At 44.9% G+C, this 19,907-nt stretch overlaps 1 protein-coding gene across 4 annotated transcripts; it reads left to right on the plus strand.

Annotated features, from left to right (window-relative positions):
- Window positions 1-425: 425 nt before the first annotated feature.
- Window positions 426-19,436, plus strand: sun1b (Sad1 and UNC84 domain containing 1b). 4 transcript variants are annotated; one of them, XM_052048916.1, is made up of 23 exons: window positions 2,933-3,414; window positions 5,503-5,600; window positions 10,770-10,952; window positions 11,214-11,461; window positions 11,587-11,850; window positions 11,927-12,064; window positions 12,391-12,510; window positions 12,635-12,718; window positions 13,769-13,879; window positions 13,967-14,086; window positions 14,170-14,263; window positions 14,358-14,416; window positions 14,833-15,014; window positions 15,097-15,360; window positions 15,437-15,529; window positions 15,740-15,828; window positions 15,919-16,066; window positions 16,629-16,943; window positions 17,070-17,154; window positions 17,445-17,560; window positions 17,651-17,818; window positions 17,893-17,985; window positions 18,174-19,436. In XM_052048916.1, exons 2-23 carry the CDS (start codon window positions 5,518-5,520, stop codon window positions 18,288-18,290), a joined length of 3,174 nt encoding a protein of 1,057 aa, XP_051904876.1. In that variant the 5' UTR covers window positions 2,933-3,414; window positions 5,503-5,517; the 3' UTR covers window positions 18,291-19,436. The 4 variants fall into 4 exon arrangements, with proteins under 4 accessions (XP_051904878.1, XP_051904876.1, XP_051904874.1 ...); XM_052048914.1 differs by lacking the exon at window positions 2,933-3,414 and adding an exon at window positions 4,775-5,185; XM_052048918.1 differs by lacking the exons at window positions 2,933-3,414; window positions 5,503-5,600 and adding an exon at window positions 426-916.
- The last annotated feature ends 471 nt before the right edge of the window (window positions 19,437-19,907 follow it).

Below are 19,907 nucleotides of genomic sequence, written 5' to 3' on the forward strand. Positions count from 1 at the left end.
CATTTTATTTTATTTTGTATCGAGCGACATCTATTAAGATAGACAAAAATTGTGGACTTGAAATTATACACACGATTTTATGATGAACTTCAGGATATATCTCCTCTTAAAATGCTACGTTCACAAATGTGAAACTTGAGCAGAATATGCATCTTCGTTGGGCTGGCTGCGTCATTAATTTTGTGAGCAGCCCACCACATGGGGGCGCTGTTAACTCAATTCGCATTGATTTGAAAAGATGTCGAAACGAGCTAAACAAGACAAGCACCTCAAACACTGTATAAATAACACGCAGAGCTTTTACATATGACTGTAACATAATTACGAAAAATGTCACGGCAAAGACATTTCAAGCTTGTCTGGAATTTTCTACACACTTGTATACACGGCAAGACCCAAATTAAATGGCTGCGGTGTTCCTCGGTGCTTCTTAGTGGTTTTGGACTATGTAATCTTGTCTCAATAACTCAAATTGTTTGCCAGGGAGTGAAATATTAGAAGTTTAGACTTACACTAAGACCTGAAATTAACATGTAAGTTCAACAGTGGAATTTTAATTGAAATGAAAATAAAATGGAAAAGGAAACATCGGAAACAAGTGGTGCGTTCAAGTGTGTTAACGAGATGAAGCATCCTGTTGGTGTCTTTCCGGCGTCTGCCAGCGATTGGTGCTGTCGCGCGTTTGTGCTCCTGGTCTTGTTTTATGGTGCCTCGAACGTCACACGGGGTGTCTGCGTTCCAACGGAAAATGTGGGCGCGTGCGTGACAGTTGGACGTTCAACACAGTCTTACTAAAACTTACGCAGGCAGTTCCCCGTTGAAGTGTGTTCCAGAAACTTTTGCAAGCTTTGGACCAAAAACCGGACTACCAGAATAAAAGTGGAACTATCCGTCTGCACACGGAGAGAGTCGCTTTGTGAGTGCTCAATTCTTTCTGTTTGTTTGAAATAGGCTCACCTGCGTCGTCAGGACTTTACGCTTTGTATTTTTAGCCTTGCTCGTTTAAATGTATGACCATGGCTAAAGTTGATGACGTTCAATGTCATTTGAAGACTTTGTGCCGAATTGACAGTCGTTCGGCAAGATGTTTGCCATGTTTGTTTGCCTTGAATGTGCTTGACTTTCAAGTTTGTCAAACTAACCGCGCGTTTACTGCAGTTGTTGTTGACAATAGTCTGAAATAAGCGTTTGAGGAGACTTTAGCGACGGTTGGACGTCTGTGCTATAATTGTCTTTATGGCCACTGAAAATGACGGGAATCGATACGTGGTGGATGTGAACTATCTTGCTACGTTGGTCTTGGGCCGGAAAGCGAGCGGGCGTTTCTGCGGTTTCTGACGTCAGATACGTGGAGTCTATTTGCAGTGAACCCCGCGTACTCGCGCTTCAGCACCAGCGAACTCCTTTTTTTTTTGCAGTTTTATTTTTATATTTTTGATTTTTTTTATGACAATTTGGGAAAGGGGGTAACCTTTATTTTTGTGGAAAGTGCTTGTTGGTGGTCATACCCCGTTTTCCCATTTTTTTAAATAAAAAATGTAATTTGAATTCATTTTTATTGGACATTGATTACAGTATATGTGGATTTTATTTATTTATGGGCTAGCCTAGTCTTTTGTGGGGATCCACTGTATGTTAGTCTCCTGTTCATCACAATGTTCATACAGTGTTTTTTTTCCTCTTTCTTCTTTCTACATACATTCTTGCTGCTGGAGTCTGTAAATTTCCCCAGTGTGGGACGAATAAAGGATATCTTATCTTATACATTAGATAATCTTTGTGGTACCTTGGCATGCAAAATAAAATGAGGGGAGGTTCATAAAAAATGTGAATAGCAGTAAATTGTATAAAACATAATGAGGAGAAGGTAAATAAATACACTGGCTTTAGTAAGTGTATTTATTTACGTTTTATCACCAACTACTGGAAGGACTTACTAAATGTCATCAAAGTTTTTTGGGGGGGGCTGTTGAGTAGAAGTGATTATTATATGCAGCACATGATACATTGAAAATTGGCTGGTATCGAGTCGATACCCCGATAATTATTGAATGATATCAGGACCTGTAATCGGGTTTGCCGATTACTTCGGTGTGGTCATCTGGGTGTGAGGTGTGTCCAACTGCAATGTTCTCTTTTAGTACTTTGTGTGATTGTCTGACGGCTGAAGTGAATCACGACTGAGGGTTGGTTGTCTTGCTCACATGCGTGGCAGGGTCCGACTTGAAGCCTTTTTGGATGGTGGCTCAAGTAAAGGTGTATGTGTGAATATTGGATGTTTTTAGACTCCGCGCCTGGAGTGCACGTGAGTACGTAGCGCACAAATTATTGATCGATTTGAGTTGATCAAACTTTAAATATTAAAAATTTAACAACAACGTGTTGGCTTAATTTCATTTATGAAATTTGTACTGGTGGCCAGTATTAGCAAACTTTGAATGGCTCGACAGTCATGTGGTAGCCCCGGGTCACAGTTAGTGTATCCTAATTGCCGTTCATGGTAACATTGCGACGGACTCCTGTTCGTTGCAGTAGTTTTTTTTCCCCTCGTTTTCAAAAAATGATGTCAGCAGTGATGCTATTAGTTGCTGGGAAGGCTTCTGAGTTGTGTGTCAAATAACGTTGAGGCATTTGAGCTCGTAAAGTATGTTTCTTTGGCTTGTCTTAAATGCCGGTGTTTGACATGACAAAATATTTAGATTTTATTCATGACATGATGCAGCACAATATGTTACTACTTTATACAATTTTACGTCATTGCAAACTTGCGCAACTGCTGAGTTTGTGTTTGGGGGCGGGTGGGGTGGGCTTTCCCCCACTCTGCCATCCAAGTAAGGACCGCCACTGTGTTTCGATGACGTCAACGCACAATGGAGTGACTGTTTTTCAAAACTACCCCCCCCCCCCCCCCCCCTCGTGTGAGTGACTGCTGCAAATGTCCTTGAATGCTGCAAGTGTGATTGAAAGCTGCTGGTGTAACCGAATGCAACTCGGTCCTGTCGAATGCCGTCAAGTGTTCTACTGTCCGCTGCAAGCGAGTGCAGCCCCGGCAGCTGTCAGGAGCACATCGGGCTCCTCCAATGGATTTGAAGCCGCCGTGCAAAGTGGGAGGATCAGCCGCACAGCATCACGGCAGCCATCCTTTTGGCTTTGTCCGCCCGGGAAGCCATTTTGGAAACAACAACACACTAACACACTCCCTCCCTCACTCCAGCCTCCCAACTTTCAATCGCGTTCAAGAGCACACAGGGTCGCGCCGCAAACCATAAAGAAGATTTTGATTCCCTTTTCTGATTTTTTTTTTCCTTGGGAAATGCCGCTGGAGGAAGTTTTGCTTGTCGCCAGTCAACAGTGGATTTTGGCCGTTTGGGAATCGCTGTAGGATGATACCGTTCAGGGATTCGCAGTACACGGGCAAGTTAACGGCACGGTAACGTGCAACAACGCCGTAGAACAAGCACAATAGCGTCTTGATTTTAAAAAAATAAAAATAAAATAAAACGCTGGCCCCAAAACGAACGTGCAAAACTCGACGTACATTTGCGCTGCACAAAACCCCTGCGAATGGAAGTCAGTGTGCCTCTCCTGGGGAAAAAAAGCTTCTAAATTTAGCATGCAGGAATGTAACCGGCTTCCATGTCGCCGTTCGCAGCTGGTCGAGTCGGTTTTCGAGAGCGCTGTCGCCGATTTGACGCGGGTCGTTGTTGGGGCCGGCAGGTGGCTCTCAGGCGGTTTGGCGTCAAGGGGCGAGCAAAGCTGACGTACAGAGCAGACACACAACACTTGACAGTGTGTCGGCGTCCTGCACGTTTCTGCTCACCACAAGTGCGAGGGTGCGTGTGTGTCTCTGAGAAAGAGAGGGAGTGTGTGTGTGTGTTTGTGTGTGCGCGCTGTTCAACTTGTCTCTTTACGTTGTCGAGGGTTTGCAAAGCTGCAATTGGAGCTGTGGGAGCTCCAAGTGCACGCACGCAGCGAGATTTGTTTGTTTTGCTTTGGTTGGCAACGGAATAAATCGTTTCATTCACAGCGTTCGATGAAGTAGAAAAAACAAACCAAAAAAAAAATATCTTGGATCATTTAAGGAGCTGACCCCCAGCTTTTGGATCTGGGCTCGAGTTTATGAGCCTCTTTTGGGCTCAAGGATCCCCGATTTGAAACAATTATGAGCTGAGCGGTGGGATTTCAGGATTCAGACATCTATTTGCATTTGTGTCGGCACGAAATCAGACCTTCCCAAAAAGCGTGAGTAAAAAAGAAGAAAAAACAAAACTATTAATCACCATGTAGCTTGTTTTGAGCCGAAAGACTGACTCGTACCGTCAGGACCACAGACACAGCACTATTTTTTTTAAAAACTGAAAATAGTGTCGCTTTGGCCACGTTTTGCACAACAATCATATTTGGAATCTCCAAAAATGTGAAAACGTTTGAAAACTTTTGCACTGTAGGGCACAGCTCAAAGTAAAAAACAGTCCTCTTAAGTGTTCATTACGAGCCGCAAATCGTAAGAGTACAAAATAGTTTTAACGGAGAACTTCTGCAGCTCAACTCGGCACGTTTCCAGCTGGACATACACTGTGCATGATTTTCGAAGAGCTAAAAGTCTTAGCTTGCCTTGTTCAGTCAAATAACCTCGCATGAAAATTCAAAGCTAACAATTGAAGCGTAAAGAAGAAAAAAAAAACCTTGAGACGCGAATCGACTGCTCCTTTTCTATATTATTATTGTTGCTGTTAGACTTGAGCCTTGCGGGTGTCGCGGGTGTTTTCCACCTGTTGCGGGCTCATTCACTTTTTACAATCTGCACACGACAAAAATGTCGCTGCGACAAATGCAAATTCTGTCCTCTACTTGAGGTTAGCGACAAATTCTTGGCTATTACCACTTGTGTTTACCCAGCCTGTAAATGCAGGTTCCGCTGTGAGAAGAGCAACTTCTTCTGGCTCCTGTTTTCCCGCCCGTTTAGCTAATAAAAAAAAAAAAACCACGGCCCCACCCCTTGGTTTCATAACACTCTTCTTCCCTGTGTGCGGAGCTCACACAAGTAGTAGCTTCAACCCGGAGACGGCTCAAGGAGTAAGAGGATCTGATCGCCTGTCAGTCGCTACCGGAGGGGGGACACGACCGCTTATTCGTTACCGTCAACTGGGGGTTGGCGGCCAGCTGCGGCAACATGCACGAAGAGGTTAGGACAGGCACAATTACAGTGTCGTTGTTGTTGTTCCTGCTCAAAGAGTTGTGTCGGGCCTATCTGAGCTGTTGTTTACCCCGACGTTGTTCAACGCAAACTGTGGGGAATTGTCTTGAAGTTGGAGTTTTGTATCAAGGCAGCGACTTTTGTCTGTTTTGTGTATTTCGGGTTGACATTTAAATGGTTTAAAACAAAGAGACAGGCTGAACGAGGCAGTGCTTTTGCGTGTGTGTGTGTATGGAAGTGAGCGTGTGTCCCTGCACCGTGTCAGCGTGGGCTGACCCTATCCCCTTACATCCTGACTCTTGCAGTCTAAACAAAGAAGAATGACCATGGATTTTTCCCAACTGCACACATACACGCCGCCACAGTGTGCTCCAGAGAACACCGGCTATACCTACTCTCTCAGGTGAGACCCCCCCCCACCCCCCCAACCCCCTCTCCCTCCCAATGGCATGTGTGAGCGCAGGTACGACAGAGGAACTTGTTGCCGATCAAGTCGATCCGCTCCGCTCTGGCGCTTTTTTTAAAAAAAATTCGGTCGCCAAGCTATTTGAAGGGGAAATATTTTGTCAGCTATCAGTGTTGCGTTTCGGGTTTATCTTGCTTTGACAGATTAGACGTTTCCACAAATTCCCTTCCGGGATTGTGGGTTTGATGGTCCGTCTGGCTCTTGTGTGTATTTGAAGTGGGATCAGTTATGGCGGGTGTTCGATGTTGTTGTTTGTCCGCACTGTTATTTCATTACCCATACCGAGGTAGAAAGCATCAGCTCGGGGTGGGGGGGGGGGGCGTGTTTTAAACGGAGGCTGCTGCTCAGTTTTTAGGAGAAGTAACGGATGACAGTGATTTTCAGAAAGTTTGCAAAGGGTGGCTGATAAACAACAACCCACTGAATGTTGGCGTGACTCTTGATACAATTTCCGACATGATAAACAAATGCCAACAGGAGCTTTACAAATTTTTCCGCTCGATAGAACAACTATTCCCACCCCCCAAAAGGACATTTACCCTGCCACAAAGAAAAACGTTAACCCCGTCTTTGAAGCTGAAACAATTAATCAAATAACTGGAATAATTCGAAGGATGCCTCGAAACTTTGCAGTGATTATTTTTCCCACCGATTAACGTGCAGACTCACGCGTCACTCCGTTTAAATAACTTGGTACAATGGCAACAAGCCAGAAGGAAAGATTGCAGAAAAGACAATGTCCAAAGTTTTGATCCCTTTTCACCCCCAAAGAAAATCAGGTAGAACACTGGTGTCAAACTCAAGGCCCGGGGGTTCAGATCCGGCCCGCCAGGTCAAATTATGTGGCCCGCGAAAGCATATCATGTGTGTCAACTTGCTAAAATCTGTACCAAACTGTGAATTAAAGTGCGTTGAGATTTCGCAATAATTTGCCACCCAGGTTACACTCACTTGAATTATGATAATTTACTATGAAAAATTAGTAATCTATTCATTTTTTTTGTGTGTACAAGTAATAATTTTGTGGTTTCACTGTTCATTTGTAACTCCAAATTGGCCCGCGACTAAAATGAGTTTGACACCCCCGAAGTCGAATGTGCCTCGTACAAAGCAGAAGAAACTCAAATCTTCATTGCCAGCACAAGCTATCAATGCTAACACTACTAGCTAGAATGTATTGTTACGCACTGACTGGTGGTCATTGCTTGCTCGAACTTTTGTCTCTGTTGGTCAGAAAGTGGGCACGGTCGAGCGAGCTACTCTGAATACGTGCTGTTAAAACCGCTCAGGAGTTGGTCAGGTCGACGATCTTGAACAAGCGGAGGGTGTTTTCCTTTTCGTATGCGGTCAGCTGAGAATCTATTAATAATGAACCTTGCCGTCACAAACATGGCCCTGATCCCGGGATTAGACTGACCGTTGCTGCACTGTCTGCCGCTGCCAGGATTGAGAGCAGAACATGCGAAAGTACTGCGGTGTTCTTTTTGTTTGTTCGTTTGTTTTAAGAGAAAAGTCGTTTCTGTGTTGGTCAGAGGCAAAAACTCAAAACGGATGTTCTTCGAATGACCTGCTCTTATGTGGCTGTATCTCAAAGAACAGGTGGCAAGTTTATAGCGCAGAATAGTCAGGCGGTAGGACCACCGAGTAGGCAAATCGACACATACGAGACCGTCTTTGACTTGCAAACATGAGTTAATGATAAATAGAACTTACACGGTCTGGAAGCTCGTGTTTGTTTTTCGCATGGCCAAAAACATTTGCAAGCCGAATGGAAAATGTCTTTTTATGGTGGAATGATAAGGTGTGATGCCCCCGCCCATGCAGGGGTTTACGCTGATGCTCTTGCAGTGTTGCCCTTCAATATTTGATAATACTGGAAGTGGGTCACTGGGGCCTCCAGTGCATTTTTCCCCCTCTCTCTCTTACTAAAAAAACCAAAACAAAACAAAAAGGACTTTTCGGAAAGATGTAAATCTTGTCAAACAGGGGTGTCAAATTAATTTTGAGTCGCGAGCCAAATTATAATTACGTTTCACTTGGAAAGCAGTGATGACTGAAACTATCAAAAAGTCAAGAATAACGTTATTGTTTCAGGAACTGTAGAGTTTTGATCACGATAGAATGCTTACAATATGTCACTAATTTATTACGTATGAATGTTTGGAATTTTGATTCAGATTTTAGCAGGCATCATGGAAGTTGTCATCTTTTATTTGCCTTTGCGGGCCACTTAAAATGATGCGGCGGGCCACATATGGCCCCCGGGCCTTGAGTTTGACACCTTGTTGTAAAACGTTTTATTGAGCTGTCATCACAATATTACAAAAGTGCAGTTTTAAATCCCCCCGCCCCGACAAAAAAAATGGCCAATACAATTATAATGAGCCATGTCCTTTGTCATGCTCTAGCAAGGCAACGCCGAGGAATGCAACCAATCCAAACATAAGTGTGTGTGTGTGTGTGTGTGTGTGTGAATGAAAGTGTCATTGTGTTAGCAATGGCGGCGGTTGCGTTTGACCCTGGTCAACGTCTTGTGTTCACCACCTACAGTATCAGCCACTACCCCGCCGACGGGAGTAACTCGATGAAGGAAAGTCAGGCAGAGACAAAAAGTCTGTGGGAAGGAATGATGGTAATCTGTGCCAAATTATCCCCGCCCAGAGTGAGCTGGTTGGCAATTCTGCAGTCCCCACGATTCGTCTGTCCTGGCAAATGCTTGGAAGCACGGGGCCGCCGGATCTCAAGGGGGTTTTTGTTGCTCTCTTGCAGTCTTGGGAAGCACGATGGCAGTGCGCGATGTTCTCATCTTGTCCCGGTCGGTAGTGAGGGGAAATGAGTGCGCTTTCGGTTCACTGAATGTTTTTTTTTTTTGAGAGTGTTGAGGAAAACATCCCAATTGCTTAAAACTGACTTGTACTGCTTTTGTGTGGTGAATAATCGTGCTTGCACGCACGGTGTCGTTGGACAGGTCATGAACGCGAGTCAGTTGGTGAAATGAGGCTAATTCAGTTCATCGTTGTATGAAGAGCGCTGTGCCTGAGCAAGTTTGGACTATCTGGCTTGCATTTTTGGAGCACGCTTGTAGTCAATGAAACCCCTTGATCTGAATAGAGGTGTGTATGTATACTGTACTTGTTCGGAAAACCAGTTTCAACAATTGATTTTCAAGATCTGGTTGTTATAATCCCAACATTTTTATTTTTTTTGGTCAAGTGGAATCGTTTATTCCAGGCTGAAACATTTCATAAAACCTTGGTCAAGTATTGCATGAGAGCGATGGTGCAATAAAAAAAAGTGTGTTAATTTTGTGTTTTTGGACCAAAAGCTTAATTGTGTGCATTGTACATGGTTGTGAAATTGAGACAGGGGTGAAGGGGGGGGTTATTTTTGTCATCCAATATACAAAGAAGCTGTGAGTGCGTGGTACGGCTATTGAGTGGCAGCAAACCAACACGCATCGTATTGGCGGTGAACGTCCACTCGTTGCCGTTCTCATGGAGGCGATTTAAGCTGTTTGGATGCAGTGAATAAAGTGGACGAGCTGGTTTTGCTGCCGTGACTTCGGCAGGTGGGGGTGGGAGGGGGGGGGTTGTTTTACATAAATGAATGAAGTACAGTGTACGGTGTTTGAAGTGTTGCCCATTCAACAGAGTTGAAATTGGCAGTAATCAACCCCCCCGACACACACACACACACACACACACACACACACACACACACACACAGTTTTTTCGAAATCCATCTTGGTCGGGCCCAGCTGTGATGTAATCAAATGTAAGAGAACGGGTTGGCTGGTTGAACATCTCCTTGCTCCTTGTGTGTGTGCTCATTTTGCATTTGTGAGTTTGTCCCGTTGGATGTGTGACTCTGGCTCTCCTTGCCCACACGCAAAGGGTATCCCGGTTTCTTCTTCTTTATTTCTTTCTTTCTTTCATGAGGCTTGCTTAAAACCCAAATTTTGGGAGGCAAGTCTGAATTGAAAACACTGAATGAAATTTTGCCAAGTGATAGCTCTTAACTTGTAAGTTTCACATTAACCGTCGACCCCCGTCTCGGTCACCTCTCCACCAGCTTCCTGAAGCAAAGCAAAAAGTCAACTCCATGGATAAGTCATGTGCTTGTGACGCAAGACAGCCGGCAGCGCCCACTGAGTGTGGGAAGGGTATCAAAACCCGGCGTTATGCAAGGAGAGATTCCTGGAAGCCGGTTGTCCGAAGGCGAGCGTCTTTGTAGTCTTGTCTGTCCTCTTTCTCTCGCTTCGAAAATCGCCGATACTATTTATAGCCCCGATGTGGGATGTCGGAGCCGCCTGAGAGCGAGCGGCGGACATGTCGATATGGACGGACGTATTTGTACAGAATACTATCTGCGGTGGTACGTGAGCCGTAGAAGTGTGTTGGAGAGAGCAAGCTCGAGCAGCAAGCGGGATTTTGAGTGAACACCAAAGCACATAATTGGATGGAGGTGGCAGCGTGTAATCCTCGGGCTTTAAATCGGAACTCGTGTTCGGAGACGTGGACGCGTGCGTACACCCGCCGGCCACACCTGTTGACACCGCCGTCTACATTTTTTTTAGATTTTGGTTTCTTGAGTCATTCATTCCCAAAGACGTTTTTAAACGTCTTTTCAGACGTCGGTCCAGAATTGGCTGGTACTGAATGAGTTAATAATAATCTGTGTGGATTCGCCTCCCAGTGCTGTGCTTAGGTGGGTGTTGCCCTGTGACTCAGCGCAACGTGATCGATGGCCGCCTTCAATTTGCAACTTTCATGCTTGCGTTTTGGATCACTGCACGCCGCATTGTTTTTGTGTGTCAATTTGCGTGCTTTGAGAATATGCGGTGAGCGTTTCCAATTGCCTACTCCGTTGTCTTGTTTTCCCTTTGACATCCCGGGTGAGTCACTTCCTGTTGGGCGCACTGCCAACTGCAGTAAACAACGGCTTGACAGCGATGCTTTCTCTCTCGATGGGACGCTCGGTCCCGGGTCGGTTTTGCTTTTAATCGGTCAGCTTTTCTGCAGTTCCGGCTGTGTCCCGATTTTTTTTTAAAGTAGTATTTCTCCCCGACATTGCTTTGATGTTTCTCTTGCGCTTTGGTTTCCCCAGCTCCAGCTACTCAACGGCAGCGTTAGAGTTTGAGAAGGAGCACCACATTGCTCCGGTGTACGAGTCGCCCAGGATGTCACGTCGGAGCCTGCGTCTGCAAACCGTTGCCGGTCACCATGGCAACGACAGCCTTATGGACTACACCCAGAGCCAGAGCAGCTATACCACCAGGAAAGAGTCACGGTGAGTGTCTTCGTATCCGCACGCTCTTATGCAGTCACGTCGGACTTGTGAATTAACTGCAGAGGAAATCGCGGTGATACGATGATCATCTTTAACTCATTCACTCCCAAAGACGTTTTTAAACGTCTTTTCAGACTTGGTCTAGAATTGGCTGGTACTGAACGAGTTCATACTTGAGTCACATTTTAATTCAGTTTCATGTCTTATTTTCCCCCCATAGTATAATACTCCACATTTGTGTTTCCGCATTCTTTCCGCCAGGACTCTGCGGAGCCGAAAGCTGCAGTCCAGTTCCAACGCCATGTCTTTCTCCCTGAGCCAAGCCGGCACGCCGAGGAAGAACCTCAGCTTCTCGGCCGTCAGCACGCCGATAAACAGCAGCACGAGGGTGGAGGAAAGCAACGCGGCGTTTGACGCCAGCCGTCACACGGGCATCGGGGACCAGGCTCGGCTCAGCCAGCGCACCATCACTACGACCACAACCACGATGACTATCGACGGCATCCGGGGTCAGTTGAGAAAATAGTTTGAGATGAGCATGTCGTGGCACATGAAAACATTGCGAAATGACTTTCAAGGTAAAGGGCTCTTGAAAAGCGTCGTTTTAAATTCACGTGTCCCGTGTTGTCCTCAGGCAGGACGTCCCAATCCGAGCTCAGCTCGTCGAACGTCAACGGCGACGTCGGCGCTTCCAAGTCCCACGCGACGCTCGCCAACGGCTACATCTGTAAAGACTGCTCCTGTCATTCGCAAACGAGTGACTCCCTCATCACTCACCCTTCACTGACATCTTCGTCGCCATCGTCACACGCGGAGGAAGTGTGCACCCATGCCGGCTACTCGTCGTCACCTTTCACAAGCATATACTCCCGAGACCGGAGTCGAAATAGCAAGACAGGTGCGGAAGTTGAAACTCGGGAATGAAGACATTGCGAAAGCTGATATCTTACGTTCAAATGTTGATTTCTCCTTAGGTGTCCTAACTTCGATGTCGAATACGTGTGTGCGCCTGAGCAAAAAAGTCCTGGCCCCGTTTGTCTCGATCGTCACTATGCTATACAGCAGCGTGCTCTGGGTGCGCACGCAAACCACAAGCGGCACGCCGGGAAGAGGTAGACACATCGCGGATCATCGTCCAAACGTTTTTATTTTGTGGGCCTATTTTTCCGACAACCTCCCTTCTCACTGTGCCCACCTTCACTATTTTTAACTAATCCTGCGGCCCATTTGTTTTTTTTGGTTTTGTTTGTTTTTGGTCATGGGCCGCTGAAAAATGGATGGTGGGCCGCAAATCGCCCCCGGGCCATAGTTTGGACACCGGATGGGCTAACCCATGACCAACCCTCTCCTTTAATAATATCATTTTTACATTTTCTCCTCTGTCTTGATACCATTGCGTGTGTTTTGACGTCCGTGTTTCGGGTCCCTTTGTTTCCAGCGGGCGTCTTTGCATCGTGTACGGACGCCTTGAGACAGACGGCGTCCTCCAGTCTGTCTCAAATGTGGCTGCTCAAACGCAGGGTGACGGGCGACAGATCTAAAGACTCTCAAGTACAAGGTAGTAGGATAAATATGTAAACTCGTGTTTTTCAGCGACATTTTGTTGTTGTAATTATCCATTCATTTTGTTGTATGTTTTTATTGGAACGTTCAAATACAAATGAGCTTTGCGTGTATTTCAGCTCACTCGAGTTATTGTGGGAGCATGAATGTCAAAGATCTGGTGACGGAAGACTCATCGCATCTCAATCTCAATGGTTCCCTATGTAAGCGCACACACACACACACACACACACACACACCTTATTGACTCATGAGTGATAGTTGACTGACTAGTTTTCTTTGAATCCAACATGCAAAACGATGCTATGCTCGCCACTAAATCATGTCATCATCATCGCAAATATAATTTAAATGCTCGCAGCGCAACCTACAAAGTTGAGCACAATGTGTTGTGTGATCCCGTTTGACTTGAGTTGTTATCATTTAAAAAATATTTTATAATATTCATTTGTAGCAGTGTCAGAAATGTAGTCATGGTAAAATCCTGAGCTAACTGCACAGGCCGTTTTTTTAAAGTTACATTTTGACACTAGTCTTAAAGTATAACTAGAAGCTAACCACTGTAAAATAAAATAAATTAATCTACTCCTTTTTAGGAATTCCAATTTTGTTAAACCTTAAAGCATTGTCATATTTGAAAGTTTCTGGAAAACAAGAAATAAACAACAAATTCAACAAACGTCTAGTTGCCTTTATTCAACCTTTACATGACCTTGATGATTGAGAATCTACACAGACACAAAGGGTGGAAAATAATTATTTTAGCACTACTGTGACACAGCGTAAAAAATGGCTTGAGAAATGTTCGGCTAAGCTAACAAAATGGTGGCAAAAAGCTAGGCTAAGCTAACAAAATGGTGGCTGATGTGTTTTTCTTTTCCCTATGATAGGTATTTGCAAATAATTGATCAATAATTGAACAAATAATTCAACTTTTAGGCCCTTTGACATTTAAAAAATGAGCTGGAAGAAAATCTCACAATCTTTATTGAATTAGACTTGTCCCAAATCTGACAGTGTTTTTTTTGCTTAAACAGACATATATGTTGAGGTCTGTTTTGATGACAGCTCGTGCAATATGCACGCCTTTAGCTACTTTTGTTTTGTGCTGTCCAAATTTTACTTTTGAATGCATGTGTGTGCCAGTTTACTACAGTATATAATTCATTTTTAATGTTAAACATCCACCTTACTGTATATATCAATTCATGCATGCTTTTTGTGCGTGTGTTCACGTTGCTTGCTGCACGCAGGTGATGACTGTAAAGGGAAGGAGTACTCTGAGACACACGCCGTCCTCCTCACTCAGTCCTCCAGGTCTCGGCGCCTGGCGGGGGCGCTGTGGAGCCTTCTGGCTTGCACAGGTTGAATGGCACTCCTCTAATGCCGAGATGATGATGACGATGTTGATTAGAGCACCAGCGGTGACTAATCGGCGCTTGCGTTTCCAGGTTACTACCTCCTCCAGCCGGGTCATTCTGTGGTGAGAGGCGCTAAAGCTTTGGGCTCAGGTGTTGGGACACTGACACAGAGACTCCTCACGCTGCTGTGGACAATTCTCGCAGCTCCAGGTTTGGTCACGTGATCTCTTGTCGCCGGAGAATCTCTTTGGTTCGGAGGTTCTGATGATGTTTTGTTGTCAATCTGGACACAGTGAAGGCAGGCCAAGGTCTAATTTGGGTTCTTGCCAGTGGCTGGTACCATCTTGCCTCCCTCATGTCTGTTCTCAACGTCTTCTTTCTGACACAGTAAGAGCATCAAGCCATCTTTTTTTTACTTATTCTTTATCTTTGTGAGTGAATCCTTGTCAGTTTGCATCATTTGCTGATATGTTACTTCCAGATGTCTTCCCAAACTCTGGAAGCTCCTGCTGCTTCTTCTGCCGCTACTGCTCCTCTTAGGTGAGTTTTTTTTAAATTTAAGAATCGATGTCAGCGCCTGAGCAAAAGATTGCCGACGAATCTTGCCCAAGGCAAAGAAGCATTGTCATAACAGAGCAATAATCAACCAAACACACATTTCGAATCTTTTATTTTTATCCTGCTACTTCTCACGAGGCACCAGATTTTCTAACCAGCACGTGTCTCAAGAGTACACTGCAGATCAGGAGCCGCATTCAGGTCAACGTTTCTCTCTCAAGTCAACCCCACCAGGCGTGTGCACTCACGCTAACATTACGGCTCATGTTGACAGTGATACCTTGACCGATGAGCTGAATTCGTTCCATGACTGAGCTGTAATCCTGGTTTACTCTGATAGCCATTTGCCTCATTGAAATTAAATCAATTCCCTTGTCATCGTCGTCGTCATCATTCAGCTTGGTGGCTGTGGGGTCCGTCGGCTGCCGTGCTCCTTGGCTACCTACAGGCCATAACCATCACAGAGTGGCGACCTTCCTCTCCCGTCACCTACCTTTCCAACTTGATACCAGCCTCTGTTCCAGTTTCTGTACCTCCTGCAAACCTTCCCCAGACCTCCGCTCCCGTCTCACAGATGCCGGTGGGTTGCATAGTAAAAAATCAAGAATTCCTCATCAGCATTTCTTGTGGTCTACATGTACCTCCCTTTTTCTTCCTCCTAGCCAATTGTAGCCCCGAGTTTGGACTTGGAGCGCCTCGAACGTCTGGAACGCCAGCTAACTCTGCTGTGGCAGCGAGTCCAACAGAGCGACCAGAAGCAGGAGCAGCATCACACGGACATATTAGCTCTGTACTCCACCCTGAGGGAGAAACTCCACAGCGAGACCGACAGGGAGACACTGGGACTGTGGGTGTCATCGCTGTTGGAGCAAAAGCTGGGCGTGCTGCGCGGAGAGCTGACAAAGGACCATGCCGTCCGAGAGCAGGTAAGACTGTCTCATATGGATTTTGTGTCAGGTGTCGAGCTTCATTTCGCTTATGTGTCATTTGGCATCCCTGCAGAGCGAAGAGCAGCTCAAAGCGCTTCAAGGGAGTCAAACGGCGCGGTTAGCTGAGTTGGAATTGCTACTCGGCGCTCTGGCTGCCAAGACTGAGGTATAGTCGAAGGCTTTGTTCGCAGGCTTGAAAAATCCACGGCTCCCAAACAAAGGATTGCTGTATCAAATGTCAGGACGTGTAGTAGATTTGCAACTCGTACTGTAGTTGGTCCTCGTGTTAAGACGCTTCCGGACAGTGTTTATTTTACATGTCGCCTTTTGCTGCGTTTTAAAAAAAAATGTTTGTCATTATTTACCCGTTTTGTAGGCGGTGCAACAGAAGCAGCAACAATATGAACTTGACAAAGAAAAAATGAAAGTGGTCGTCGCTCCGGCTGCAGACGCACCTCCTCTTAGGTACCGACGCACAAACACCGACTCTTTATTTTAAGGACGAAATGGTTTTATTTGGTGGGCGTAGCTGGAATGTGTGTTGCCCTGTTGCAGCAATGTCGGAGTGGGCCAGGAGGAGCACGATGCGTTGCAGGCGGAGGTGCAGAGACTTGAGCTGGACTTGGGAAAAGTCAGGCAGGACCTGCTGGGCGTCATGGGATGCAAGGGCAAGTGTGAGCAGCTGGACTCGCTGCAGGAGACGGTAGGAGACGCAACTTAAAAGAATAAAAAAAAATATTGATTTTATTTTTATTATTATTATAATTTTTTCTCTGAATGTGGGATTTTACTACACTGAATACAATTGTCTCAATGTAGTCACAATTGTACTTCCTGAAACCCCGTTTTTGAGCACTGGGACAAAGATTGGTACTACCGTATAGACGCCACAAGAGGGCAGCAAAGCATTTACGACACAAAAGACAAAGCACCAACACCATGCCCCCCCCAGCATGTGCCCTCTAATGAACCGATGTTACATAAACTGGATGCAGTAGTTTACCAACTTCACATGAGACTCAATCATGCAATGAGATGCATAATTTTAATAATTGTGGGTCCCTTAACACTGAAAAACAATCAAGATATGAATTTGAGTTTGAAATTTGGCTGTCTTAGAATTTGAAAGTCAGACTGTTTTACATTACTTTTGTGGATTAGTATTTGCTTGACTTGACTGAGAGGAAAAATAGGCAAAATTATGGCTTTATGGCAAATTTATTTATTTTTTTTTAAATTATTATTTTAATGCCTTCTCATTGCAGATGTCTGCTGAGGTTTCCTCCCAAGTACGCAAAGAACTGCACGCCCTGTTCTTCGGCAGCAGCTCGTCCGGCGAGGCTCAAGGCGAATTGCCCGAGCCTCTTGTCGTCTGGCTGGGCCAGCATTACGCGAGCACGGGTGACCTGCGGGCATCACTGGTCGCACTGGAGCACAGCATCCTGAGCAACATTTCCCGGCAGCTGGAGCTCACCCGCGCGCAGACGCTCAGCGAGGCAGAATCCAAGGCCACGTCCATTGTTGGCACGGTGACCGGCACGGTGCCGAGCGTTGCTTCTGCTGAGTGCCTTTCAGAAGAGGTAGTGGAAATAAACTTATATCGTCCCGTCATCAAAATGAGCTCCTGTGGAATTTCCGAAGGTGAACGGGCCCCAATATGCTACGATTAGAGCCCAACTAAAAATCACTGTGTTTCTGTATCCCAGCAAGTAAAAGTGATTGCCCAGAATGTGCTGAAGCTCTACTCGCAGGACAAGACCGGTCTGGTGGACTATGCCCTGGAATCTGGAGGTAAGAAAGAAACACACTCTTGCACGGATTCGAACGATCTGCGAGTAGTTGCCACCAAACGGGAAGTTAGCGGTTTAGCTTGCTAGCATTCCATAATATTAATGTACTCTGGCTCTTATGGAATAAATACTTCGGCGGTAGTTGAAATAAAGAACAAGATTGTGTACATGCTCGATGCATGGTGTTGATGCTTTATGATCCCTTGCTACCATTTTAATCAATTATTTACCCCGATTCCTCACCAATGTCATTTTTATTTCAAAATGTGTGTATTACCTGCGTGTATTCAGGTGGTAGCATCCTCAGCACTCGCTGCTCAGAGACGCACGAGACCAAGACGGCCCTCATGAGTCTGTTCGGGCTCCCGCTCTGGTACTTCTCCCAGTCCCCTCGCGTTGTCATCCAGGTGGGTCAGACGTGGCAATGCCAGAACTCCGAGGGTATTTCGTAACGGTACATGGTAAGCATGCTCCGATTTGCTTTCCGCTCCAATCAGCCTGACATGTACCCGGGCAACTGCTGGGCGTTCAAAGGCTCGCAGGGTTACCTTGTGATCCGGCTTTCCATGATGATCCGACCCACGTCCTTCTGCTTGGAACACATTCCCAAAGTGCTGTCCCCCACCGGGAACATCAGCAGTGCCCCACGTGACTTCACAGTCTTTGTAAGAAATGTGAACCGTTTAAAAATGAGATTTGGATGTCAGTGATTGAATTTGTTTTGCCGTACTACCGACAGGGTCTGAGCGACGAGTACCAGGTAGAAGGCGAGTTCCTCGGTAACTACACCTACCAGGAGGATGGAGACTCACTGCAAATCTTCCCTATTAAGGTCATTTCAATTTGACAAATTGTTTTATAGTAGGGCTTGAAGAAAAAGACTATGAGCTTTTTTTTTTTTTTTACACATTTTTTTGTTTATGACAATATTGGAGTCCAAGTCCTGCTGTTTTGTGGTATTCCACACATGAAGTAAAAGTTTAAATCGGTGCCACTTTGGGACCCTCTTTTACCTTCCAGGAGCCCACGGAGAAGACTTTCCAAATCATGGAGGTGCGGGTGCTGTCCAACTGGGGGCATCCCGACTACACTTGCTTGTATCGCTTCAGAGTCCACGGAGAGCCGCGGCCTCAGTGAACAAACCACCACTAGAGACAAACACACTAAACAAAGATGACCGTTGGACATTTGTACATAGGCAAAGGTGATCTGAAGTTCTCCTGGATGTTTATAAATAAGCGAGTGAATACTACAAGGTGTGGATTGTTTAAAAAAAAAAAGTGGATTGACTGGATATTTTTTTTAATGTGTGTGTGTGTGTGTGTGAGTGTGTGCTGAAAGAATTCCAGGGACGTCCAAAATGGAGACTTTTGAGGACAAGAACTGAAGTCCAAATCTCTTTATTTCCTAAGACACCTCTTGCACTGAATGAACCTACAAGGGCACAAGACTCACAAAGCAAGCTACAATTTTTTTTAACCTGTTTTTATTTGGCTGGTCATCATGTGTCATCATTCATTCCACGCCAACAGTGGATGGGAATGTTTTACGACATGATGTAAGTCACCCTTTAAGTACACAGCAACACTGCAAACCACACGAGGAGACTCGCATATTTACCCGCATGGACAAAATGTGTGGGTGTGTTTATGGATGGACTCTCCCAAACTTTTTTAACGTACGCTGACGGCTCTGAAAGTCAGATGCCCGGACCTCCATTTGGCAATTTGGAATGTGTGGAATCAACGCTTGACAGATTTTAGGTTTGGTTTTTTTCTGATTTCCTCTGAGTAACGTTTACCTGCTTCTCATTATCTGAGAGCTAGACCGAATGTAATCTACCTTTTATGTCCCATCATGCAGGCTGTCTTTTTATGAAATCTGCTTTTGTCAGTTGATTTATATCAAAACAACCCATCGTTATTGTCTAATATTTTAGCCACTGTTTTGGGGGTTGATATTTTGTATGCACTGCAGATGTGGTCGCTTGTGGCGCAGGGCTGGAGTTTTCTTTAATTGGGTTGACTTGTCATTTTGATTGAAAATATAAGTGGAATGCCTAAATTATATACAAAAGTTTTATTCCATTTTTGCTATTTATTTAGAGGCCAATCTATGACTGGTATACCAGTTCTCCGTGTATATTTTGTCAAAAGCTCTTCAGTTCATTTTGGAAGCATCTTGGGATTTCATTTTTGTTTTTTAAGAAAAGACATGGCTATTTTTGTTCTGTCGCAAGACAAGTGCTTTGGAAAATATTCCAATAAAGAACTTAATTTTGAATCGTAACTGTCATTCGGTTTATTGATTGAAATTTTGCAAATAGTTTATTTATCAATTAAATTACATGGCATGGTTTTGGAAATTTCGAAAATTAAATGTAAATTGCACTTTGGAGACAAAATTGGCACACAAATGTTTGATTTGTAGAACTGACACAAGGGACTGGTCATTGTGGATGAGGTTGGGGGGGAAAAGGTATCACAGAATAACAGTAATTTTTTTCCAGATGTTAAAACATGCCTACCTACATATAGAGGTTAAAAATGCTATATTTCAGTCTGTATGTAAGATATCTGAATTCTAATCATTGCTAATTTAAAATCTTATGTAATAATGAACCATTTCAAATCCTAAAACCTTTCTTCCACCATGAGTTAACCTGGACAAGTCAAGACGGTAACAGTTCAACAAATGAGAAGTGGCTGTGTTGAGAATAATTCGAACCTTATGTAGGATATCTTATCTTAATTC

Source organism: Hippocampus zosterae, chromosome 17 (genome assembly GCF_025434085.1).
Source record: "Hippocampus zosterae strain Florida chromosome 17, ASM2543408v3, whole genome shotgun sequence".
Classification (NCBI taxonomy): domain Eukaryota; kingdom Metazoa; phylum Chordata; class Actinopteri; order Syngnathiformes; family Syngnathidae; genus Hippocampus; species Hippocampus zosterae.